Source organism: Arvicanthis niloticus, chromosome X (genome assembly GCF_011762505.2).
Source record: "Arvicanthis niloticus isolate mArvNil1 chromosome X, mArvNil1.pat.X, whole genome shotgun sequence".
Taxonomy (NCBI): domain Eukaryota; kingdom Metazoa; phylum Chordata; class Mammalia; order Rodentia; family Muridae; genus Arvicanthis; species Arvicanthis niloticus.
In genome coordinates this window covers 86,103,183-86,131,039 of record NC_047679.1, presented here as the reverse complement: position 1 = coordinate 86,131,039, position 27,857 = coordinate 86,103,183, and the positions used below count along the sequence as shown (strand labels likewise).

The following is a 27,857-nucleotide window of genomic DNA, read 5'->3' as shown; positions in this document are numbered from 1 at the left end:
TCCTCATTAGTTACTACATGTTTGAAGAAGGACAAATTTATAGCAGTGTGAAATACCTATTACATGAATAAGCTGAACTATTACATGACTAAACTAAAAATAAACATCAGCAAGCTGGATAACATGGTTCATGTCTCTAACCCCACCATCACTCAGGGAGGCTGAGGTAGGATTGCAAGTTCAAGGCCAGCCTGAAATATACTGTAACCTCAAAGCCAGTCTGGAGATTATTTAAACCACCAAAAGAAAGCCCCTACCATTTCTAGTCATTCCCTGCCACTCAGATTCTAGACAACCACCTATACTTATTGCTATAAGCTGGCTTTTATATAAATAAAATCTTATGATACATTTTGTGTTGCATTGGACTTATTTCATTTGGCATAGTATTTTCAGTTTACACATGTTATATAATAGCATCTATCACCGTTTCCTTTCATGTCACCACCCTATATAATATGCCACTGTGTGAATGAATACATTTAATCACCATTTTGTAGACAATGATGTTTTTAAACATTTTCTGGTGATTACAAATCATATAATTGGGCACGTCTATTAAGAAGAGTACCTGTGAGAACAGTTTAGTCTTCATGGGTCAATTTCTATGGATATAATTACTGGCCATGAGGTAAATCTATGTTCAACATTTTGAGGAACTACCCAAATGTATCCAATGCAGCACAACACTTAACATTCCCAGCAGCAGTCCACGGGCTTTCCAAGCTCTTTATTCTTCTTTACCCATTATTATCAACTCTTTAAATAATAGCTATGCTAGCGGGTATGAATAGATAATATCCTATTATGGTTTTGAGTTGAATTTCCCTAGCAACAAACAATAGAGAAAATTTTTTCATGTGGTTATTTGTCATTTCATTATCTTGTTTTGAGAAATACCTATTTGAACCTGTCCTCAATTTAAAGGCACAAAGACTTACTGCTACTCTTATTCTAAGACTTATGAAGTTTCAGGCTTACAGTTTTGTTCTTTGATTCATTTTGACTTAATTTTATAAGTGCTTTAAAGAAACAGTCCAAGTATGCTCCTTGTATATGGTTATCTATCTCCTAGAATCGGTTGTTGAAAAGACTTTATCCCTTACTGGTTTAATTTCTGTCCTTGTTGGAAATCAATGGATTGTAAATGTTAAGGTTTCTTTCTACACTCTTTTTCTCTTTCTACACTCTTTATTCAATTATATTCATATATGTCGATGCTAATGCTTTGATTGCCATGGTGTGTACTATAGCTGTACAGTATGTTGTAAATTAGAAAGTCTTGGTTTTCTAATACTGTTTATTTGCTTGTTTTATTTTTGTGTTTGAGACAGTTTCACAGTTCAAGCTGGCCTGGGACTCAAGATCCTCCTGCCTCAGTCTCTTGAGTACTAGGATTACAAGTATGCACCACCATGCCCAGTTATCAGTATTGATTTATCTATCCTAAGTTATTTGTATTTCCATGTGATTTTTATTACCCCTGTTTTTTAAATAAAAAAACATTTTATAACAAATATTTTAACTTTACATAACTTTTATAACATATCATTTACCTAGCTTCTGAAAATTAACCATCCCAGAGATCTTAAGTGATTTAAAAGAAAACTCATTTGACCTCTTAAATTTTTACCAGATTAAGAAAGATAAAGATAATGCCCATGGCTGGGGTAGATGGAAAGTAACGCCTTCTCTTTTGTAAATAAAGCTAGGAAAGTTGATGGTTGCAGGCTGAATCTCAAGTAATGCACAACCATATGACCAAGGCAGCAATTATCTATTGATAATACACTCAAACTATCAGAAAAAAATATTTTTGAGGAAGAAAAAAAAAAGCTCATGGCAAAACCCTAAATATAAATTTATAAGAGCAACGGCAAGTATTCTAGTTATATTTGTAACTACTCCTGAAGTGTCCATAAAATCCCATTGACCTACAGTCATGGTGGCTTGAAACAACTGAATATTTGGGTTGTTAATAGAGCAGTGAAGTAGACTAAGCAACAAAGTGTAATTCTTGTCAATTCTGTTTTTCCCCCCTGACTTTTACTTCATGGCTATACCATTTCTAAGTGGCATTGATATGGGTGCTCAAAATTATGTAAGGAATAAACTTGGCACTCAGACATTTTATTGCCTGAGCAAAATCCACTCCAATCTAGAAAGAAACATAGGTTATTTTGTGGCAAGTACACTTCAACCTGTCTTATCCTGTTTTGTTTTCCTTTTCTGCATCAAGCATTGATTTTTAGAAATAGGATATGTCTTTAACAGTGAAGGAAATATAGGGCAAAGGTTAATATTTCTTTGTGTATAACCTTTCTATAAAGTAATAGACTTCAAATATCTAATAAAAAGCACAATCAACAGTGATTGGGAGACAAACTTGAGCTGTAAAATTTAATAAAAGACAAAATGTACAAAGAAACACTTCTTTCAAATACAAGAAGCTTATTGTAAATGGCATCCCATTCATATCCATAACTTAAAATAAATTCCTAATTTTATTTCTAACAAAATTTCTAGTTTCCTAACTCAGAAATAAATCTGCTCTCTTTGAGTTAAGATACCACAGAAAACACGCCTTCTTATTCTTTTAAAAAAATTACATTTATTTAGTGTGTGTGCATGGTAGGAATGTGTATGAGTATGTGTGTAGCCTGGTGTGTGTGTTTGTGTGTGTGTGTGTGTGTGTGTGTGTGTGTGTGTGTGTGTGTGTTTAGGGCAAAGGATGACTTGCTGGAGTCAGTTCTCCTTTTCCACCAGGGATCAAAATCAGGTTGCCAGGCTTGGTGGCAAATGCTTTTACCTGATAAGGGCTGTTCCTGGTCCATATTCCCTTATTCTTAAGGCAAACAAAATCAATTATGTGGCTTTAACTACTATTTCTGTTTATATTAATATGTACAAATGTAGTTCTTTTTTTCTTTTTTTTCCTTCTTTTTTGTTTGTTTAAATTCTCCTTTGGGGAGGAACTAGAAGAACACAGGTGATATGAAGTAGAAACGGGGAGAGAGATTCAAGTGGTGAGTGGAGGGTAACACACACTCATGCACATGCGCACACGTGCACACACACGAATTTGGAGTCACTAAGAACTGGGGGAAATGTTCCTTTCAGAAGCTATGATTTGTCAAATAAACAACCCAAGGTTTGAATACTTCTCTAAAGTTATTGGTTATGGTTATCCTAGAGACAACCTCAAAATATAGGCTATGCCCACTGTTCTTGATCTTCACAAGAACTTCATGCTAAGAATGCTATTGCTGAACACCACATACCTTGTTCATAGGACATGAAGAACTAAATTGGCACTGCCTAAGGAGCTTCCCCTGATTGCTACCTTTCAAAGAATCAAAAGGTGCTATTCAGGCAGCTGGGGGAGAAATATGTCAACAGTTTTACCTAGCTGTGAACCCTGCTAGTGTCCGTGGGTGCAATATTGGCGCAAATATTACAGGGGTGACCAACTGTTTTCTGATGGGATTTAAGGCCCACTCCACAAGAAGTAACATATGTCTAGAACCCATGGTTAGAGAAGCTCACAGCTCCCAAGGGTTAATCTACTAGTATTATTTTGCTAAATGTATGACATGATATCAAGCTGCCCTTCACACATCTACACCAATAGGTGTACCTATAGATTAGTACAGCTCAGTCCACATCAAAGAAGCTTCTGTTTGCAGTGGACAGAGATACTGTAGAAACTCACAACAGGTAAAAGTGCAGAGACTAAGTGTCTCTGCAGTCACCAGCTATAAATGAGACATAAATATTTTATCCCTTCTCCCTACGGCTCAGGAGACATCTTAGAAGAGGGAGAAGAAAGGTTTTAAGAGCCAGAGGTTATGTAAGGATGCAGGCGAAACAGTGTCTTCTAGGCATAACAGAACCACTCAGTGCCATCGTAACTCACAGCACCTGTAGGTACTTGCACAAGGCTTGTTAACATCAAGCCAGTCAACATTTTAGCGTGAAATCAAGGAGAGGCTCATGAGACCCCACCTCTAATGAAACTGCTATGGAAAGTTGGTGTTTCTGAGGGAGGGAGAGTCAGATTTCTTTAAGACCGTGGCCACTGGTATGGGTACCATGCGCAGCCGACAACTCCACATCCATGCATCCATATGAGCAGCACAAATCGGATTAGGAAGGATGTTTAATGAAAACAGAAATCATGAGATTGGGAGGTGATTTGAGAGGAGTAAGAAGGAGAAGAGTGAATATATCAAAATATACTGTATACACATGTGAAGTCCTCAAATAACAAAATATATTAATAATAAAATAAAAATGTCTTTGACAAAAAGAAACCTCCTTTGCTTGCTTGTTTTAAATGTGGATTCAATCCAGGGATATAAGCTTGCTATACAAAAGCAGTAATATTGAGCCATATCTCTAGCCCTTTTTATTTTTTTTGTTGTTTTTAAACTTTTAAACATTTTATTTTGAAAAAAATCCTATTGTCCTAATGTACTAATATTAACACCGGCTCTATTAGTTTGGATAGTGGTTTTTTTGTCTTTTATCTTTTTTTTACAGTCTAGTCATTATCCCCCTTCCCCTTCTGCCCTCTAACAGTTCCTCATCCCATTCCTCCCGTCCCCTCCAAGAGGCAGCTGACTGAGACAGAAGCAGATACCTATACCCAACCAATGGTCTGAAGTTAGGACCTCTGTGGGTGAATTAGGGAAAGGCTGGAAGAAGTTGAGGGAGGGCGACCCAATAGGAAGACCAGCAGCACTTTTTATTGTTTAATTCTTAAACAGGGTCTCCCTTAGTTCCTTAGGCCATTCTTAAACTTGTCATCTTTCTGCCTCAGCCTCCCAGGGAGCTGGGGTTACAGGTCCTGGCTCTGTTAGCTTTCACTTGCAATTCTAGCATTAGGCAACAACATGATGTCAAGTAGAACACATGTTCCTGGAACTCAATACTTACAATGAAAAACTTAGAAACTCAGACCAAACCAAGAACTCATTACATCTGCTTTGATAATCTGTAGAACATATTTGCCTATGTAAACATGTTACAGCATAAATCCACTTCTATTTTTCTTGACATTCTACAGCAGTGGTTCTCAACCTTCTGAACGCTGTGACCCTTCAATAGTTCCTCACATTGTGACCCCAACCATAAAATTACTTGCAATGCTACTTCAAAACTGAAATTTTGCTACTGTTATGATGTAAACATCTGTGTGTTTTAATGGTCTTAGGCAACCCCTGTGAAAGAGTCATTCAATCCCCAGTGGGGTGACGACCCACAGGTGGAGAACCACTGTCTTATGATTCATTTGTAATGCAATTGAAGATAAAGGAATTTCTGGTCATGTTCTCTAGTCTCAGGACCACTTTGCCTCATGCTAAGATAAAAGAGCCCAAGTTTCCCATACTTAGTAGCTTCAAATTTTATCTAGCAACATTTCTTTATTATATACATCAAAAAACAGTTGGTCAGAATTTTATAAAACCTGTTCATATGCCCATGTTTTAGTGTAGCTTATTAAACTGTAGAACATGGTAATTGACACCTAGTTAAAATCCGGACAGAGCTGGTGCTTATGCACAATCCCAATGACTTCTGGAAGCATTTGTCCTTCTTAACATATTTTTATGTCCTTTCTGTGCTCAGATTTAGATGTTTTGATTTAGACTCTGAGATTTAGGATGTTTAAAGTTTTATAGTATACAAGTCACTGGGTCTGTTAAAATTACATGCACTTTTCTCATTGTTTAGGTAAGTTGATTACAGCTATAAAAGAATAGAGTGAAAACTTCTGTTATTTAGAAATCAAATGCACTGCCTTTTTAAAAATGCTAGGCATTTAATGCTAGACATTACCCATGATAAATAAGTGGTCCACTATTGAGATGTGTTCCTATCCCCTAGCTCTTGTTTTAGAAAGGTTTCTCTTTATTGATTTTTATGATATCCTATAGAAATAGCAAGGTATATACAGATAATACTAAAATGGATCAAAATTCTTCACCATTGCTAAGATGAAAATCTTCAGTTATGGGTCAGTGAAGTGGCTCAGCAGGTAAAGGAGCCTGCTGCCAGGCTGAGTTCAATCACCAGGCCCCACATGATGGAAGCAAAGAACTGACTCCCACACATTGTTTATACTGACAACTACATGAAAACTCCCTCCCCCCTCTCTCTGTCTTTCTCTCTGCCCTCTCTCTCCTCTCTCTCTCTCTCTCTCTCTCTCTCTCTCTCACACACACACACACACATATAAAATCAGTGAAAACAAAACATGAGAATTCAAAAAACATATTTCCACACAAATTCTTATACTGATTAGGATATTCTGAACATCTCTATACTAAAGTCTCTGAGAGGGGAAAGAACAACTAGAAATCCTTAGCATTTTGATGCATCTAGAAATGGTGAACACTTAAAATGAAATCTTTCCTTGACAATGAAGCACAGTTATCTGCCAGAGACACGTGAGGCTTTCAAGAAAATTTCTAGTGGGACATGAAAGCAAAGTGAAGGATACTTGGAATAAATACTTATCTAACATAGACTAAATTTGAGATAAAATAAGAGTAGGACAGATTTGATATAAGCAGGAAAATGTGACTAGTAAGAGAGTAATTATCAAGACTGGTTAAATTTTATTTGTGTTCTTGCATTAGGCTAAGAAATATTCTGGCTAAAAATATGTGACAGCAAATATAGGCAAGAAAAATTCTTCATGGCCTACATAAAGATTCTGAATCTGGGACTGAGATGACACACATATATTAAAATACTGAGGTTCATTGGAGAGAAGGCTTAGTCTACCAATACTGCATTATAAATAAATTAGCATATTATTTAGTCTTCATTCTCCAGAGATAAAGGGCTCTATATGTCAAACTAAATAAAATAAGGTAGCCAGCAATGTTAATGCTGATTATTTACCTGTGAATCTTTAATTAAAAATAAATAGTTAAGTTTGGCACACTTTATAAATATGTAAAAACACAGTACTCCTCAATTCAGAGTTGGAAATTCATTTGATTTCAATCTGTCAATCTGTCTACATTTTTTTGAAAAATATACTAAAAATAAAAACCAGGTTTCTAACTACTCTTCATTCAGAGTATTTATTAGCTCTGACATTTTTATAACTTAAAACTTTCAGCAAAATCATTGTGCACATTTAAACTTATAATTAATATTACTACAGTCATGTGTATGTATACAGGAATGTGTGTACAGAAATCATAGGACAACTCTGTGAACGTATTTACTTCTTTCATCCTTACTTGGTTCTAGGAATCAAATTTAGGTTGCAGGGCTTGTGTGGCAGGCTTTTACATGCTAAGCCATTTCATCATCCCCCTTCCCTGATATTTTTCTAACAAATGCCTACATCATTGTTTTGCCTGGGACCAAATTTTGTTAATAAAGCTGAACAATTAGGTATTAAAATATTTAATCTGGTTTAAAATGGCTTTTTTCTTTTTATAGCAATAAGAAGAAAAGTTTTATTCTTTTTCATTTTATGTTATGTGTGTTTTGCCTGCATGTTATATATGTGCACCATGTGTATGCATTAATCTCAGAAGCCAGAGAGAATCAGATTCCCTGGAACTGGGGTGACAGGCAGTTGTGAGCTGACCAATGCAGGTGCTGAGATCAAGAGCCACTATAAGGGCAGTCAGTACTCAAACACTGAGCCTTGTCTCCAGCTCCAATAAGAGAGACCAAGGTCTTATCAAGTTCTCAAATATAGATTAAAAGTCAGGTTGTATGAACATACAAGGTGTGTTTATTGAAAAACAGCAAACAAAGTAGAAAGATCAAATTATAGTATTTCTTAAAGTATTAGTTCCCAAACACATTAAAGTCCTTAATTTTTACTTCTGCACATAATATAGAGTATAGAATTTCTTTAGACTTATTCTTTTACAATAAGAAAGATAGGTATAGACAGGAAAATTATTATGGATTCCTTTTGGAAGACAAGACTATTCTAAAGACAAAGCTTTTCTTCAAAACTATGTGATTATAGCTATGGAGATTACCTCTGTACTAACATCATCTTGAGTTGAAGCTGCCCGGCACTTGAGCCTGAGTTTTGCCACCAGTTGCTCAAAGTCTTTAACCTCATTGAAACGAAAAGCTGTTTTTCCTTTGATGCTAATGATGACCGATCTGTTGGAATCACCAGTTTTATCTATAGCTAGGACCTGGGGAGTAAAAAGATAAAGAAGTCAATCACATTTTCTCCTAGTGCTGACATTCTGATATGTGCTTGATTTACTGTGTCACGGCTGAAAGTTTTGGTCTGTGGTATGCCTTACTAAGAGACTCGTGAATAGGAATTGTGCTAACGATGATCCACAACTCCTCAGTTCAAGTTACTTGACTTTTCAAGGAAATAGCTAAATTAACATGGCCATTAAAGTTATCAATTCAAACAAAACATTCAGTGATAAATACTAAGTTTTGACTGACATGAAAGTTACCGATTCTATTCCCGATGATCAAATGCATCAAATGTTACAGTCTAAACTTTGGTAATGATATCTTAAGGGTCAGAATGATCAAACTTATTTTGCGTGACCCTAAATCATCACCTCTCAACCTGTTAGTCATGAACCCTTTGAGGGCCATATCAGATATCCTGTATGACAGATACTTAAATTATAATTCACAAGAGTAGCAAAATTGCAATTATGAACTATCAATGAAATAAATGTATGGTTGGTGGTCACCATGACATGAGAAACTGTATTAAAGGGTCATAGCATTAGGAAGGTTGAGAACCACTGCCCTAAACCTTTATCTACTTTTTAAAATTTTTAAAATTTAATTTTTAAAATTTTTGCAAAGCTTTTCTAAAAGGAATTTAAAAATATCCCATAAGCTAGTATTTTTAACTTGAAGAGTAATTTTGTACTCAAATCATTATTTAAATTGCTAAAAGGATACATTTCCTGAGCCTTTTACTAATTCATAGAATTATAGGGTGGTCTATAAATTAAAAACTTATATGTACCCAAATTTATATTACCTCTCGCAGTGGAATGATTATACTACATAGATTCCCATCCTGGCTAGCAAAGCAAATATAGTTTTCTGAAATGCACATTTTTCCGTGAGTACTGAAGTGGCTGAACGGTACCCATAAGAAGCATTCATGTACTTCTTTCAAAGTCTCTTCTTTGGGTAGCCTAAAAAAGGCTTTGAATTGCTCACTGTGGGCTCGACATTCCAAACCTCTGTAGAAAAGAAAAAAGAGAAAGGGAGGGAAGGAGGGGCTCAAGTGATGAATTCTAAAGTATGAATATACCAATATTGTTTAACCTTCATAAACCATAAAGCAGAAAGATTAAACATTAAGTGGTATGCTCGTCAATGAATTCTTAAATGAAAAAAATAAAATAACACACAGATTCCTGACAAATTTCATTTATTGTTTTTTTTTCATCTCAATTCTATTCACAGATTAGTATACATAAAAGTTAGAGATAATATAGGTCTTAAAACATTGTGTTAGGGGTGATTTTCTGGAAGACTAGTATTACAATACATTAATAATATGTTCCTATGGCTAAACCCAACCTTAGAATATAGTCATTACATATTTGGTTATTTGAAAATCAAGCAGCTATACAAATAAAATGAAATTAACTAATGAAAAGTGGCGGCATTAAAGTTTAAAGAGAAAGAGCATATTATAAAACAGAACATCAAGATTCAGTTAAATAAAATTTTACATGATTGTTTTAAAACATCCCAAGTTGGAGCAGAACAAACAACACTGCTTGCACCATGCTGGGCAGAGGACGGGAGTTGATAAACAGATGAATCTTGTTAACTGACAGAGAAATATAGAAATACAAGGCTGTTGCTCTAAATAGCATGTTTTTTCTAGGGGCACTAAATACTTTGTGCTAAGCAGCAGTGCCATCTGGGGTAGTAAGGAAATTATGCAAGTTCTAACTCAAAGCCAACAAAATTGAAACTAAATTCATCCTTCCTGCATCAACAGTTTGAAAATGTAGTACTTCATCGTGTCTGGCAAAATAATTCTGATATATATAACTAGAAACCCATGTACATTTTTACTCTACTTAAGTTGTAATTTGGTGGTTTATTTCATTATTAAATGGATGACTAATCACAGTCCATTTGTGTGAATAGAAAAACATTCTGTGGCATAGTACTACAAAATAAAAAGAAGTATGTTCTGTTAAGCCCTAATTTTGCTGACATTTAACATTTTCTGGAATAAAACACATGATTGGATATACACTAAATGTCTGCAATAGGGCTTCCAGATTGTTTACATTATAGAGTCCAAATTTGTAAAGCATGAAAATGCCCATTTAAAAATGTGCTCTGAAGTCTGTCCTAGGAAGTTATTCTTAACTTACTAGAAAGATTATTTAGACATATATGACTTTTAATATGCTCAGTCAAAAAATATATAAGACAAAATTTACTACATCTCATTTAAATAAAGACTCAGCAATAGATAAACTCACTGATACATGATCTCTTACATCCTATTTTAAGGGATATAAATTTTTAATTTTTAAAATTTTAGATTTTTTCCTTTATTTTATCTACTTTTATGTACATGGGTGTTTTGTCTGTATGTGGGTCAGCACACCATGTGCATGTAGTACCTGAAGAAGTCAGAAGAGGGCGTTAGATCCCCTGGGATTGGAGCTCCAAATGATTGTAAGCCATTATGTGGGTGCTGGAAATTGAACCCAGGTCTTTTGTAAGAGTAACCAGTGCTCTTAACCATTAAGTTATCTCTCTAGCCCGCAAGTTTTATATTTAATTAAAAGATTCTATCACTTCTTCCTGCAACCCCAAACCTTCCTTTCTCCATCAACCTCTCAAATTAATGGCCCCTTTCCCTTTCATTATTATATATATGTATATGTTTGTATGAGTCAATGGGTAAATGTACGGATAAATACATAAATACAACTTGCTGAATCTGTTTAGTGTTGCTTGTATACACATGATTTTAGGGCTAGCCACTTGGTTTTAATTAACCAAGTAGGAGCTTAGCCCTGGAGATGACTACTCCCTTTCTCAGCAGTTATTATACTTGTAATTCAAGCAAATGCCTGCAATAATGTACTAAAAAGTGAATTTTTAAATTGCTTTTATTTATGTGAGTGTACCTGTATGACCTTATGTGGACCATGTGCATGCAAGTGTTTGAGGAGGCCAAGGCATGTCAGATCCTCTGGAACAGGAGTTACAGGCAGCTGTTAACCACTGTGTGGCTGCTGGGAATGGAAGCCTGGTCCTCTGGAAGAGCAGACAGTGCTCTTACCTTCTGAGCCATCTCTGAGCTTTAAATTCTTCCTGAAATAGTTCCATTCATAAATCATATAGAGATGTAACTTTGATAATAAAGTGTAAAAATTCACCCCATTATTCTAATTTCTAGAAAAACAGACTCTCAAAGTAATCTTTACACATCTGAATTTTAGGAATAGTTTAAGACTGTTTGAGAAATGACTCCAGGATCAGGGCTAGGCAGTATACAACAAGCCTCCATATCTCTCAGTCTAGTCTAGCCACAGGACTCTGGATTAGGTCTCTCTTAAACTTTCCCAGTCTATATCCTCATCTTCCTTGCCAAAAGCAGCTTGCACTAGCTATTTCTGGAGCCCTTCCTTTCCTCCTCCCCGTTGGCAAGATCCTTTCAGTCAACTGTTTAAGTGTTGAGCAGAATGAAAGGCTCTGTTCAGTTTCAGCAAACGGAATATAATGATGAACAACAATCAGTCAGATATTGGTTTTTTCCCTCCCTGAAAACAAGGTCTCCTTGTGTATGTAGGCCAGGCTGCACTAGAACTAATTAATGATCCTCCTGCCTCAGCCTTCCAAGAGCTGGAATTATCTACACATATCTCCACTCCCACCTAGTCAGATACTTCTGATGTAGGCACTAATAATGATTAGTACTTACATAGTAGTTCTTTTTAACCACCACACATTTCCCTCCTTCCTAATAAGGCTCCACAGAGGTAGAATGATAGAGAAGGAAACAGAAGCCCTGAGTAATGGTAACTTCAAGAGATTTCTCCAGTCTCAAACTAAAGCCTATGCTCCACTGGCTCTATTAAGCTGTCTCTACATAAAAATGCTATAGTATCACTAAATTGGTTAAAAATATGCTTAGCCACTCTAGAATTAAAATTATCTAGACTACAAATAGACAAATTTAGAGTTACCTAATCATATTAAACTCTATGCATTTATGAAAATGCATTTACTCTGTACTGGCTACTTTTATGTCAACTTGACACAAGCTGAATCATCAGAGAAGAGGGGGCCTCAAACGAAAAAATGCCTCTGTAAGACTGGTGTGTATGTAACCCTGTAAGGCATTTTCTTAACTGGTGGTTGATGGGAGAGATCCCTGCCCACTGTGGGTGATCCCATATCTCAGCAGGTGGTCCTGGGTGCTGTAAGAAAGCGGGCTGAGCAAGCCAGTAAGCAGCATTCTTCAACAACTGCATCAGCTCCTGCCTCCAGGTTCCTGCCCTGTTGGAGATTTCCTGTCCTGACTTCCTTTGATGATGACGAGTGATATGGAAGTGTACGTCAAATAAACCCCTTTCTCCCCAAGTTTCTTTGATCATGGTGTGTCATTGCAGCAACAGAAACTCTAAGACATACTCTAATACAAATCCTATTTAAATTAAGAATAATTTCCAAACCTAACTTACATTATCTCTTAGAATAAAATTTCATGGAGGAACAGTTCTGAAGTATATTCAAATAAACTTACAAATATATACATCGACGATCAACCCCAGAGCAAAATTATCATATAATAAAGAACAGTTAACTTTTAATGTTAATCAGTATTATATGACTCTTACAGCCAAAAAAATACTTTAAAATGTAAGTGACGTGGCTCAGAAGGTAAAGGTGCTTGCTTCCAAGCCTGAGGATCTGAGTTGCCAGAATCCTTACACTATAGAAGGAAAAAAAACTGACTTCTGCAAGCTCTGTACCCATGCCTTGGAATGCATGACTCCCCTATAACCCCTAAAATAATAAATTAAAAGAGAAGTAAAGATTAATAATTGAATACCTCTTGGTAATCTGTAGAGGATCATCGAGGACTGGGTCATTATCAAATGTTTCCTTATCAAAAAGTCTCTTTACAGCATAGTTTGCGAGTTGTTCCATAAGAAGATATGTCTCATTAATGTGCAAAAACATTGAAAAATAGTGATTCTCTCCTTGAGAACATACGTGAATACTCTCTGTTAGTATAACAGTTGAAGTCTTTTCAAGTTTTGAGATTGCATCCCAGGAGATAATGAGTTTAACTGCAAATAAAAAAGTGTAATTAAATTCTCAATATTGACTTACGTTTGTAATTCAGTTACTTTATCACGACCGACCACTGGCAAAATGCCACAGTATTTTTTGAAGCAGTCATAAATATATAGTAGTCAGTGATTCTAAAAATAGATATATGTTCTTGTTTTGTTTTGAATGTTATTAGGCTTGAACCCAAGGCCTTATGCATACTACACATGCGCTCTACTACTGAGCTAGATATCCAATACTTGGAACAGATATCATTTTAAAGAATTGGAAAATGATTTTGATATGTTTAAATCTGTTTCTTTATATATAATTATCTAATCATACAACCATCAATGGAAAAGCTATATATATGCTATAAGTAGTACCACTGGATTCTTTGTGGCTGCAAAATAAGATGTAGCTCATGAGGTACAATGGCTACTAGTTTATGTTGTATGTTTAAGACAAGAATTAAAATACACATTAAAGCAAATAGGTAGATAACTTCTAATAATAGATGATTGTCATTTAAAATTCATCTGCTAATCATAATGTCGAAGATTTTTTATACACATTTTAATTGTTCCCTGTATTACATAAAGAGACTAAAAAGGATTCTTTCTGTTGTTGAAACCTTTTTGATATGTGTATAATTTAATTACTATTAATATCAATCCCATTACTATATCAACAACCTAACACCACTGAGTCAAGAGGACAGTCAGAAAATCAAAAGCCATGATAAACAATAAAAACTTACTTTCTGATCCTAGCAAGAAAGAATAGAAGCTCAGAAAGTTGGTACTTAGATAGAGCCAACCCTGACAAGGAACCCGTCCTTTCCAATAACTGCAGGAATAATAAGTTACTAGTTTTTCTTGCTCTGGTAAACCAAAAGATTTTTCAAATTTCAAAAGGGCTTCTCGAAATTTCTCAGGATCATCTTCTTTAGCAAAAGAATGTTTTCCCTCTTCAGCAATTAATCCCTAGAAGAGAAAAAATACTTTCTGAAAATTTATCATCACCTATCAACAAAAATCTTTTTCATATTTAGTTTCATATAGTTGATCAAATAGACCTATATGGATACATAGGTTGCGTATATATATGCATATGCATACTCCTCTTAGGATAGAGATGATCACATTGTTATTTTTGTACTAACATTTTTGCTCTTCATAAGAAACTATCACAATGACCAGTACCATTTTCTGTGGTTTTTATCGGATATTTTATTTATTTACCTTTCAGATGTTATCCCTTTTCTCCATTCTCCCCCATACCCCTTATCCTATACCCCTCCACCTACTTCTATGAGGGTATGCCCCTATCCATACACCCATTCTTGCCTCCTTGCCCTGGAATTCCCCCACTGGGCCATCCAGCCTTCACTGGACCAAGGACCTCCTCTCCCACCTATGCCTGACAAGGCCATCCTCCCCTACATATACAGCTGGGGCCATGGGTCCCTCCCTATGTGCTCCCAGGCTGGTGCTTTAGACCCTGGGAGCTCTGGTTGGTTGGTATTGTTGCTCTCCCCATGGGGCTGCAAACCCCTTCAGCTCCTTCAGTCTTCTCTCTAACTCTTCCATTGGGAACCCATGATCAGTTCAATGGTTAGCTGTGAGCATCCACCTCTCTCTATATGTCAGGCTCTGGCAGAGCCTCTCAGGAGACAGCTATATCAGGATCCTGTTGGCATGCACTTCCTGGCATCCATAACACTGTCTGATTTGGTGACTGCACATGGGATGGATACTCAGGTGTGGATCTCCAGTTTCTGCTCCATACTTTGTCTCCGTACTTGTTTTGTCTGCAGGATGCTGAAGGAGCATGGTGGCTGCCAGAGTGATTGGTGAGACATGTTGATGTTGGGACAAAGTATGATACTGACCTGTGAGCTTGCTGAGTGCCCTGACAATGGTGACTGGGAAGCTGTATTGGACATATGTTCCTGATCCACCTTTGCTTGCCTATATCCCAGATGGGACAAGCTGCCTTGCCTCAAGTTTTTAGATCTTGTGGGACAGAGAATCAAAAAGATAAGTTATATTGACACTTGTATTTTTCTTTTCTTTTTCCTTTTTTATTGGATATTTTATTTACATTGCAGATGTTATCCCATTTCCCCATCCCCCCCTCACACAAACACAGAAACCCTATATTTTTCTTAAATGTGACCAGTTATTCGGACTCAATCACTAGGTCTAGAAATCAATCCAATATTGGCAATAACAGTCTTCATTTGGAAGTCTGGTTCTGGACATTTTCAGAGACATATTTGGAAGTTAGCTGCAGTTATCTATGATGTTATATTAGCAAGAGATAAAGTTGGGACAGGATCTGGATTTCAAACAAGTGTTAGTGCATGTGTTAAGTCTCTTTTAATTGTCAAGTTAAAATTACTTTTGTTTCTTCTACAGTATTTATTATAAGTTACATTGATTGTATACTTTCTAATTGTGTTAGTTTGTTGAAACCTGGCATGTCTGTTATGGAGGTCTAACAACCAGCTTTTGTCTTATTGCCCTGAGTATCACAGAACCTAGTTTTCTGAAAAAAGCTTGCAAGTACTGGAAAAAGTGAGTTAGGCTTTAAGCAGAAACAAGAAGGTAGTGGGCTTGACTGTTGCTGGTATAACAGCTTTAATTACATTAATTGCTAGCACCACTGCTTCTGAAATTGCTTTGACACAATAAGTTAATCATTTAGCAAAAAAAAATGTTACTAATGTATTGAGTATACAAGAGGATTTAGATAGGCATTTGGAAGAATGGATTTATGTTCTTTATCCTATTCAAATTATTGGAAGGAGGTTCAGAGTTTAAGAGTAAGGAGCTATCTTGAGTGTCATGCCAAATACCAGTGGAGTTGTGCTACTTGTAAAACTTACAATGATAGTCATTATAATTAGAAAAAAGTTTAAAGACACTTGCAGGGTATTTGGCATAATTCTAACACCTCTCTGGATGTTTTAACTTTGGATGGTGAGATTATGAATTTCAAGAATGCTGCTCTGCTGAACGTTGATGAGATAGATACTGCTGATAAAATTACCCATGGCCTGAGGTCAGTATTTCTATTTTGGTAAAGCTTCAAGAATGGCATATATAGCTTGATCATGCTAGCCCTTTTTGTCCTGGGAATACTTTTATTCCTGCCCATCATGTGAAAGCTTGTCTTTAACAACATCAACATGTTGGCAGCCAAAGTACATGGCTTGAACCTGAAAATGGACCCCCAGACAAAGTTATTAACTTAACACCCTGGCAAGCCAAGGATGGGTAAGATTCTGCACAGAACCTTACCAACCTAAGACACAAATGCATTGCTTTGGATAATGCATATTTCACAACAGGTAAGGAAGGCATTCTTGTCAGAATGACCTAAGATAGGCTCAGTCTTGTTTATGAAATTAAAAAGGGGAAGATGTGGAGAGCTTTTGGGGTTGCTTGGCAGGAATCTGACATTGGCCAAGGACAAGGAAATGGGCTGCTTGGCAGGAATCTGACGTCAGCCAAATACAAAGAAATGGGCTTCAGGCAAGACTCTGACATTACGCTAGAACAAAGAAGTAATTTCAGGCAGGAATCTAAATATTAGGCTAGAACAAAGAAGTAGGCTTCAGGCATGAAAATGACTTTGGGCTAGGAAGGGAAGTCCTAGATATTTAGGTCTTCCTGATAAGCCCTTAGAAATAGTGATCTAAGGAATGATCACAGAACTTTATTGCCTTGTTTCTTCTTTGTCTATTTGTGTTTATTGTCTTGTATCTTCCTTGACTATTTGCATCTATTGTATTGCTGGTTCTTCAACCCAGAACTGACCTTATTACTTGTATGTAATTAAAATGGTATAAAAGCAAAAAGGTGGAGGAGGGATGGGATAGAAGTTTTATGGGGGGGGGCAGGAAATGAGGAAAGGGGATAACATCTAAAATCTAAATAAATAAAATATCCAATTAAAAAAAGAAACTATCACAAATGTAGGAATCAAACATCATCTAAATGAACAAAAGCTTTGTTTACAATCTAATTTAAGAGATAGTGAAATGAAAATACCAACAGGAATATTCACAAGAGCACCAAAATCCAACCATTGTACAAATTGCTGAAGCACTAATCCTGGCATTCATGCATATGCTTCTGAAAGTCCTGAAAAGTGCCAGTAAATGAATGACCTTGCATGTCACTTCCAATCTTTATATAAGAGGGCTGAAGATTTTAGTACTCCATTTACAGAATACATCCATACACCTTCCTTTTTGGAGTCGTGTATATTTTATTTGGAGCCTTTAGAACTTATACCAACTATCTAAGCAATGAGAAAACTGAAGTTGAGTTGATTTCCATAAATTCTTAGTGTTTAAAAAAGATATAAAATACTAGGTTTCATTATGACATTCCTATACATGTATATGACTGTACTTTGCTCATAATTCAGCTCTATAACTGTCTTGTCCCCCATTACTCTACTCCCACAGACCCTTTCTTATTCTTAATTTCAATATCATATACAATGTAAATTTTAATATATATTTGTATTTGTGCATAAGAAACATGTGACATTTGTCTTTTTGCTCCTATAGTCTAGATATTAACATACATTCAAATCTGTGTATGAAGGAAACATGCAGTATTTGTCTTTCATTTTATTCTCATTTCTTTCTCTGTTCCCCTTAGTTCCCTTCCTTCCTTCATGTAGTCTTGTCCTTCACTTTTGAGAGTGTACGTGTATGTGTGCCTGTGTGTGTGCCTCTGTGTTTGTGTACATGCCTGTGTGTATGTGTGTGTGTATAGAATTTAAATTCTGTATATGAAAGAAACATGGGATACTTGACTTTGAATTTAGCTTACTTTGCTTAACAAAATTATCTTCAAATCTATACATCTTTTGAAAATGGTATAATTCCCATAACTATTCCTCTGTGAATACATATATCTTCTTTTTTACTCATCCATTCCACTTACTCTTATTTTGCCTTGTACAAAATTAGTAATATCTTCATTTGAATCAAACACAGATAAAGTTTTCATGATATTTTGTTCCAACCAGTCCCAGTGTTTTGTTATTTCTTCTCTGTTGGCTCCTGATTTATAGTATAGAAGAGAAAGATTCAAGGAAAACTCATTAATAAACTTGATACTTAAATTTAGTTTAAGAAGAAATAAAAGAATTTTGTCACTTTCACAAATCATTGCTATATAAAATCTAAGATATTACACTTATTCTCTATTCCACCTGAGTTATAAGCATGAACAGTAGAGCTATAGTTATTATAAATGAAAAATGTAATATTTAATGAAGTGAGAAAAAGCAATTATAGCTCATGAGAAAAAATACAAAATTATAAAGATAAGAGTAATTAGGACCCAGAAAGTAATCATTACCTTAAAATAAGTATGTAAACATACACACACAAACACACAAGCACATGCACATATGCACACACACATACACGCACACACACACACACACACACACACACACACATTTTACCCATTGGTCCTCAAATATAACTACTAGCATTGTGTCTAAATTCTTCATGGCTGAAAATAGCAAGCACGTGATGGTTTTTTTCATTGCTGTACAAATGAAGACTTTTTACTATGGTCACAAAACATAAGAAACCTTTGGAAACAATCAGACCATTCATAGAAAAGCCTAATAAACTGACAGAAATTTCACAATAGAAGTAAGGAACCTTGTGGCAATAGTAAACCATAAGACCTACTGCATCAGTTTTAGCTGTCTTATTATTAAAGGTCACGTTAAATATTATTATTTCTAGGTTCGATTTTACTTGTAGAAAGTTTTGTTATCAAACCCCATTCTTCTCATTACCAAATATCATTAAAAATCTTCCTAGAGATATGGATTATACAGATCTCATTAAAACAAATAATCTTGACTGCATAGAATGTTTCTATGATATATATAGATGACAACAGTAAAATTATATTGACACTGAAAAACTGTTTATTTTCTATAATCCAGTTAGACTTTTAGTCATGTTATGAATATGAGCTAAATTTATGTAATCAACTTCATTTGCAAGAATAGTCACCTTTAACTCTTCTAGAGTAGAAAGAGCATTTCTTTAAAACAATTTTGGCTAACCAGCTTTAGAGCTGAAATTACAAAATTCTCTTAATCTTATCTGCATTTAGTTCTGATGGAATCTGATTTAAAAGACCAAGAGAAAAGACTCAGCAGCATGGCTAAAGGAAATTTAGAGAATTTCTTTTAAAGCCACACATCCTAATATTGTAATTGTATGTTCTCTCTTCACACATATGAACCGTCTACAAATTCGTGTGCATTTTTTAAAAAACACACACTCTTTGGAAAAAAAGGAGTAAGTTATCCAATATTTAAAAGGCCAGAAATAGGGGCTGGAGAGATGGCTCAGCAATTAAGAGCAATGGTTGCTCTTCTAGAGGACCTGCGTTCAATTCCCAGTACCCACATGGCAGCTCACAATTGCCTGTAACTCCTATTCCAGGGATCTGACACCCTCAGACATGCATGCAACAAAACACCAATGCATGCAAATTAAAATTAAAATTAAAAATTAAAATCTTTATTAGTTAAAATGTTTTAGTAAAAGTATTTTCACTTCAGTAATTATTAATTCTTCAATTTCGAATGTGAAGCTCAATTAGTTTTAATATGATTATCTTGTATCTTGATTCTACTTTTGGGCTTTCTAAACAAGCATACTTACCACATGCAATTGACAAGTACACTTGAGAATCTGGTGTCTGGTGTAGGATGCGAAATGGAGCTACTTTAGCAGTAGAGTCTAAGACGGAATCAAGAGTCCCAACCAAAAGTCCTGTTGCAATAGAAAAGAATGTTAAAGTAGAGACTTTACAAGAGATAAAATAAGTATCAATTCATAAGTCAAATTAATGGACCTTTAAAAAAATCTACTTGAGCTGTTATACATACATACATACATACGTATCATTTTCTTTTCAACAATTTCTAATATTCATACATACACACGCACACACGCACACACATACACACATACACACACACATACACACACACACACACACACACACACACATACACGAATGATAGGGAAATAATTCAATCAGGGACCTGAGTTCAATCCCCAGAACCTAAATTAAAGATACCAGTAATGATGGCACCTGCTTTGCAATTCCAGCACTGGAGAGGCAGAGACAAGTTGTGTCCCTGGAGATCCCTGGTTAGTCAGCTTGGTGAGTTCCAGACCAATGGAAAACCAAGATTCAAAGAGAAAAAAGAAAGATGACACCTAAGGAACAACATCCACAGTTGTCCTCTGCACTCCAAGCACATGCGCACACATATACATGCTCATACCTACCCAAACATAGCACAGACAAAAAAGAATATATATTTGAAATGGAAAAACCAACATTTATAAATATAAGTGGTGTTTGGGACAATGATAATTTAATAAAAATATGTGAGGCTCAATTGTCCAAATCTCTTCCTTGAGGTACTTAGAAAGTTCTATAATAAGGTTGTGTAGTTATTAGACAAGGAGGTAGAATTAGTACCCGAGACTAACTAGATGAGCCGAATTCTGGCTTTGTCATTTATGCCAATTTGAACGTGTTAAAGTAGTTTCCATTTCTATATCCTCCTTTGTAAAATAAGGCGGACAAAACAGAATCAACCGCAAAGGGTATCATAAAGATTAAATGAGTTATTACTTAAAGCAGTAGTTCTCAACCTTCCTGATGCTGTAAACTCTTCATGTTGTGATGACCCCCAGCCATAAAATTATTTCATCGCTACTTCATAATTATAATTACTACTGCTATGAATTATAATACAAATAACTGATAAGCAGGATATCTGATATGCTACCCCTGTGAAAGGGTTGTTCAACTCCTAAAAAAGTTGCAACCTGTTGGGAGCCGACTTTAGTAGAAAGCGGCTAGATCAACTTTGCAGCCATCTGGAACCATATACCCTGATGAAAGACTTGGTTTTCAAAAGCCTATAACATCTGAAGCACACTCTGATAAATATATTGTTTATCCCACATAGCTTGTTTTGCTGTTTAGTGACCTCACGTATGGTGCACGTGGTAAAGTGTTTTCACCTGTTTGCATTGATAAATACCCCAGATTTCCTTTGAATAAAGATGAGACGGGACGAGAGAGACGGGGCGAGAATTAAGACCTGACCACATACCCTGTCTTGTCTCCATTCTTCGCGTCTCTTGCCCTTCCAGCCCCACTCTCTCTCTTGACCAGAGCACTTAGCCCCAAAGTGTTGAGGCAGAGTGAGGGTCTCAACAGCAACCGACAGGTTGAGAGCTGCAGACTTAGAGCAATGTTCAGTACACTATGAAATATTCAATATTAGTTATTTTGTATTGTATAAGAACATTTTAAATATTTAAATAAGGGGGAAATTGTCATTATTGAGAATGTTTTGGTAAAATGATTTTTTTCAACAATTCCTAATTTCTCAATTTTGAATTCAAGGATCTCGCTCAATTAGTTCCTTTGTAATTATCTGATTATATTTCCTACTACTTCCTGGAACAGAAGTTTCTGTTCTCTTAAATAGCTAGCTAATTTTTCCCTTAGGGTCTTTGCTGAACAATTATCTTTTTACTGAGAAACGTTAACAAAAGTCTTCTAGCCCAGTCCAGCTAATCCACCCACTTCCCTATAAAAATTTTTAATAGCAATGCCAAGTAATAATGTTTTCCCTCTTCTCTGGATACTTATAACACTTCAATTCTATACTGCATAACTAAGTATTTAGTTATTAGGTTGGTTATTACACTACTTTCTAAGAGTTTCTCATACACACACACACACACACACACACGCAAGTCTGAGAATAAACTATGTTACTTACCTCTCTGGATTTGTATCTTAACTCCAAGCACAATGAGGCATAGTGTGTGGCCATAACTATGTCATGGAATGGCTCAACTATATACATCTACTTTTCTATTTTTAAAAGCATTGGCTGGCTGAGTGATGTTTTTGCTCTATGAACATTTCTTTTTAACTTAGCATACATAATTTCAAAAAAATTAAAGACAACTACAAACCAGGCTTTTGGTTCTTTTTCTATTTTTGCCCACTTGAAATGAGTTCAGATTTCAAAGTAGCTTTGAATGAAAATATAAGTATGCTGGCATACATGGGATAGGAAGTCATCAAAATCATGAAGGGAAGCAAAATAGAGAATAAAAGATAGAAAGGGAAATTGACTCAGCAGAAAACATAGTGTGGATAGAGACCAAAGATAAGATATAAAGGGTCAGGATAGTGCAAAAAATCACTCAATAAAGATTTCTGGGGGCTAGAGAGATGGCTTGGTGGTTAGACGCTCTTGTTCTTGCGGAGGAGTAAGCACCCATATGGTTCACAACTGTCCACAGGCATGCATATACACACGTGCAGGAAAAACATTCATGCACTTAAAAGAAAATGAATCGAAAATCCTGTTTGTTTTGACCTTTGTATATCACACACGCATACACACACAGACACACACAGACACACACAGACACACAAAGACACACACACACACACACACACAGAGAGAGAGAGAGAGAGAGAGAGAGAGAGAGAGAGAGAGAGAGAGAGAGAGGACATGTGGACTTAGGTGAGTAGGGAAGTGATGAGAGGTGTTGGAGGAGGAAAAAATATGATCATATATACTATACATAAATCTTAAAAGAAAGTATACAGGACGCCAGTACACCCTGAGGCCAAATGTTTCAGGCAGGCCTGGAAAACATACACACAAAGAACATTCTCCAAACTGAGCAGGTTATATCTAGGAATATATAAAAACAGTTATTGAAAAAAGAACCCACGAATTGGAAAGAAAACATGGAAAGGTATGGAAAGAGGAAAAAGAAGGGGAAATGATGTAATTATAGTCTCAAAAATAGAGGAAAAATTCTTCAAATAAACAAAGTAAAAAAATAATAAAACGGGGCAAAGTTTCACCTATTGGCATGCTTCAAATTAGGCTAGCACCCTGTAGTGGGCTTGAATTAAGCATATTCAAAATTGTATAGTGACATGCTTTCCTAGTCCATATGGCAGGTAGTTCATCAGTTCCATAAGAAAATGAAGCAAGATCTAAAGAAAAAAAAAGAGTTCTGCAATGGCAGCATGTAGATTATAAAGAAACAGATCTGATACAGTCAAAAGTTAGGCAGTAGGCCGGGGATATAGTTGATGGCAGAGTGGTTGCTAGCATGCATGGGACCCTAGAGTTTGATCTTCACTACTGCAAAAGAAAACAAAAGTAAGGTATGAATTGAAGATTTTATTGAAGAATCAAGGGTTAGAAAATCTAGACAGATACTATTTAAGAGGAGGTACTGGATAAGAGACAACCGGAATGAGACAGAGGAAAGGATTATGCTTCAACTAGTGAGGAAAGAAACGGAGGAGTTTAGTGTACAAAGAAAGATTAATCATCAAAGTAGTAGCTGTAAGAAGTTGGACATTTGGTCAAGAATGAAAGAAAGAGGAGCTGAACATATGCAGATAGTCTTCTAAGAGTACTGTGAGTGCATAGGGAGGGACCCAAGACTCCAGAGGTATATGTAGGGGAGGATGGCCTTGTCGGGCATAGGTGGAAGAGGAGTTTCTTGGTCCCATTAAAAAAAATAAACACAGAGTGAGGGGGAATGTGAGGGTGGGGAGGGGATAATTGGGGGGGTAGGTGCGGTCACTGCCTCATAGAAACATGAGGAGGGGGATGGGATGGGGGGTTTCTGGGTGGTGGGAGGAAGGGGGGTTAGGGGATAAAACCTGAAATGTAAATATTACAACCAATTTTAAAAAGGGGGTGGGGGAAGAAAAGTTGTTAGAACCAACATCTTTAAAAAAAAATGTCAGCCCCCGGGGGGGGGGGAGGAGGGAATTTTTTTTTTCTTTTTTTCCCTGATACTAAAACTTGTTCTGAGAATTGTATATTGCAGAATACACAGCCTTGGTGTATCTACTCATCAAGTATACAGAGCAGACCTGCCCAAACCTCCGATGTCCTGGAATTCCATCTGGATTCAGTGAAGACACAGCATCAGAGGATTATCAACTTACTCTTCCCCCCACCCCTCTTCTAATATCTCAACGCCCGTAATCAGCCTGAAGAAGTTACAGAAGAGTCAGCGCCCCTATTCCCTGAGCTTGGGGACTAATGTGGTAAATGTTGGGCTGTCTTTCTAGGGACAAGTAGTGGTTTTGTTGGAACAGGGAGGATTAGCTAGGATTTATTGCATAGCCATAACCTACTGGTAGAAATATGTATAGTTGTTATTAAGATGAAGTTATAATTTCTTAAATGGTACAAAATTTACTTTGATTTCAAATTTAAGGTTTTCATTGGTACGAGCTTCTTATTAATATAAAAGTGAGATGAATATTGTTACTATCATAAGCATTGCACCTGTGTAACACATTTAGGAATACAAGGCTTAGACCCAGTCCTTCTTTAACTTTTTTAACTTATTTGAGATGGTTAGACTGTGAGTTAAGGGCCTATAGCAAATTCATGGCTTTGAGTTAATTGTTAGGAGGTTAACCATATTTTATTTAGAAATAGCCAAGAGGAGTGAACAGACAACAGTTCAGGTGACCTTACATGGATAGTTGGTTTTCAAAATGTCAGAAGTCCATAGAATTGACGCAACAAAAATTTATATATTAATGTCCATTCTGATTAGAGACCTGTCTGCTCCTGACAGCTTCCTGTTGTGGATTCTAAGAAGAAATTGAGCATCCTTGGAGTTATGCCAGTTGTGTGGTGACAGCCACTACGCAAGAATTGCCTCTTTCCATCTACAGACTAACTACTGTCCTGAAGAGGACACACATGCAGAATAGTCGACTGATTATATCTGCCCAGACAGAGTAATCAGCCCTTAATAATCATGCATCACTAAGGTCTGTCAGATGACTCTGGGCCAGAAGGCTGAAGATTTGAAGATTTGATGCTCGAACATTCGGTAGTATAGGGGCTTCTCAGGTGTTCAGAGGTCTCTATAAATTGGCTAAGTTTTAGAAGCTATGTTTAGTGCTTCCTATAACTTCAGTTAACTCAGTCATTCTGGATTTCTGGTGGGGTTGAAGACCCATAGTCTCATAGCCAATCCTGGCTATTTACTTTGAGAGAAAAGATCTGAGTAGATAGTTTTCAGCTGACATTCATTATAAAGCCAAAAAAAAAAAAAAAAAAAAAAAAAAAGCCAGGATCAAAAGTAAGTGTTTTAGTTAGAAGACAGAGGTTCTGGTTAGTCAACAAAATGATGGACTGGGTATTAGAACTATCTTATACCTCACTGGTACAATTAGGAATAAGTATGCTCTAACTGTATTTTGAGAGAAAAGTTTTACTTTAACAGGAAGAGTGATATGTAGGAGGAGCTAAGTGGGAAGGAGTACTGAGAGGAAGAGATGGAGTAAGGAGAGAAGATGAAGGAGAGGAGAAACTAGATGATGAGAGAGAGAAAGAGAGAGGGGGCATGGAGGCAGATGTTCACAGGTCTCCACCAGTCAAAGATAGTCTTTATATCTAGGTTGGGTATTGGATTACCCTTCTGATTGAGCATTACCAAACTTATAAATCCTTTGATTAACATTTAAAAAACAATTGTATAAAAGCAAAAAGGAAAGGGGGGCATGGGACAGGGGTTTTCTAGGGAGGGGAAATGGGGAAAGGGGATGGCATCTTAAATGTAAATAAAATAAAATGAAAAAAAAAAGAGTACTGTGAGTGAAATTACTCAGGAAATGAAGAATGTTCTCAATTTGAAGGCAGGGCAGTGAACATATTCAAAAGACAAAACAGTAAGTAGCAAAAGACAATCAAAAGAGATGGATTGAAAAGCAATGTGTATGTGTATATAAATACATATAATAAATTGACAAAGTTGTCTAGATAAAGAAATTAAAACCTCTGAAAGTATATTGGAATCTCACCACTTAGGAAGATCAGGCATTCAAAGCCAGCTTTGGTTACATATCAAGTTGGAGGTTAGCCTGAGCTATGTGTCCTATCTCAAAGGGAAAAAAATTAAGTATTTGTTTACAACAGGGCCATTTGGCTGCTAGTTTACTTGACACTTACCTTCCCAGAGTTTAATTTTAAACAAGGTTTGGAGAAAAGAAAAATGTATAGTTGCAAGGAAAGCTACTTATTTATTTATGAGATTCTTAAGTTTTATTAAGCTCAATTGTTTTATCTCCTCTTATTTGCACACATTATAAAAAGACAGTACTAGAAGAAATGGTGAAAAGATGAATGGGTAAAATTTGGCAGAAAGAACACTGGCAGTGTTGATGTCTAAGGAGGCAGAGAGGACAGGAAGAAGACACAAAAAGATTGTGACACTAGGGACAAAGCAATCAAAATCACTGACAAGAAAGGTTATTACTATTTGGGGGGCAACAGCAGAGTTGACATCATATGTTACATAATATAAAAGGAAATTGTTATGATTTTATAAGTGCATGAAATTAGGTAGTTCATATAAAACTATGCAACAAGTAATTTGGAAGCCAGCACTTGAATACATTTCCAGTCACTTCGGGGAACTCTTCCAGCTCATTAAGATGTAATCATCACCAAGTCCCTGCAAGTTATGCAGGAATTAATGTGTGCCAATGTCTGAGTTCTAAAAGTACAAGAAAATAAGCAAGCAACAATGGTTGCTGTGCCATATTACACAGAGGTTCATCATCTGACTGCCTGAACATTAAAGGTCATGAATCAATCAGCCTACTCATGGGAAACCTTTGAAACTACCATAAATTCAAAGGAGACTAGACTCTATCAGCTGCATGGTAGAATAAGAAATTTGAAAATACACATACTCAAATTATCTTTTGAATGACTGTAATAACTAAGACATCAATGAATGTTTCAAAATGTCCATGGATTTTGGTAGCATCCTAGAAAAATAAGGTACACCCACCTTATGGAAATAATAACATTAATTAATGTGAAATATGTTTTAATTAAATGTCACACAGTAAGATTACAAAAAAATGGCAAGCTACATGATATTTTTTAAAAGGCAGCTTTTTATGAACAATAATTAGTATCCATAAGCCACTCCTTTTGGCTGGATAAAGAACCACAGACTTCGGAGATGAAAAATATCCTGACTAGTCACATATCCAGACTCTAGCACACTTACCTCCTCACAGTATCCCTTGCCCTTACTTCTCTAAGGCTTCCTATTTCTAAATAAAGAAGGAATTGTATTCCCAAAGGTTATAGTCAGGGTCCATTATTTGCATTTATGATCTGTAAACAGAGCTCTGTGTGCAGAACAACTCTGCTTTGTTTGATGCTGTTGTCAGTACCCTAAAATCTTTATGATTTCAAGGGTCATTTAGTTCTGATTTTGCTGTTAGTTCCACCTACTACATAGCCTATCTTAGTTATAATGGCTAAAAGTGTCACTCAAACTAGACTACTAAAACAGGTACAGTAGTTCATTTCTATAATCACACTTTGGAGATGGTACCAGGAAAGTCATGGGTTCAAGGTCATTC

At 36.0% G+C, this 27,857-nt stretch overlaps 1 protein-coding gene across 3 annotated transcripts in view; it reads right to left on the bottom strand.

Annotated features, from left to right (window-relative positions):
- Nucleotides 1-27,857, bottom strand: part of Tbc1d8b (TBC1 domain family member 8B) — a 70,739-nt gene that overhangs the window by 32,783 nt on the left and 10,099 nt on the right. For all 3 annotated transcript variants that reach the window (XM_034485774.2, XM_076918877.1, XM_076918878.1), the window contains exons 2-7: nt 20,030-20,140; nt 18,273-18,391; nt 14,063-14,288; nt 13,079-13,319; nt 9,014-9,221; nt 8,022-8,186 (exon numbers count right to left, since the gene is read on the bottom strand). In XM_034485774.2, coding sequence (XP_034341665.1) covers nt 8,022-8,186; nt 9,014-9,221; nt 13,079-13,319; nt 14,063-14,288; nt 18,273-18,391; nt 20,030-20,140 — 1,070 coding nt within the window. The remainder of the gene's footprint in view (nt 1-8,021; nt 8,187-9,013; nt 9,222-13,078; nt 13,320-14,062; nt 14,289-18,272; nt 18,392-20,029; nt 20,141-27,857) is intronic.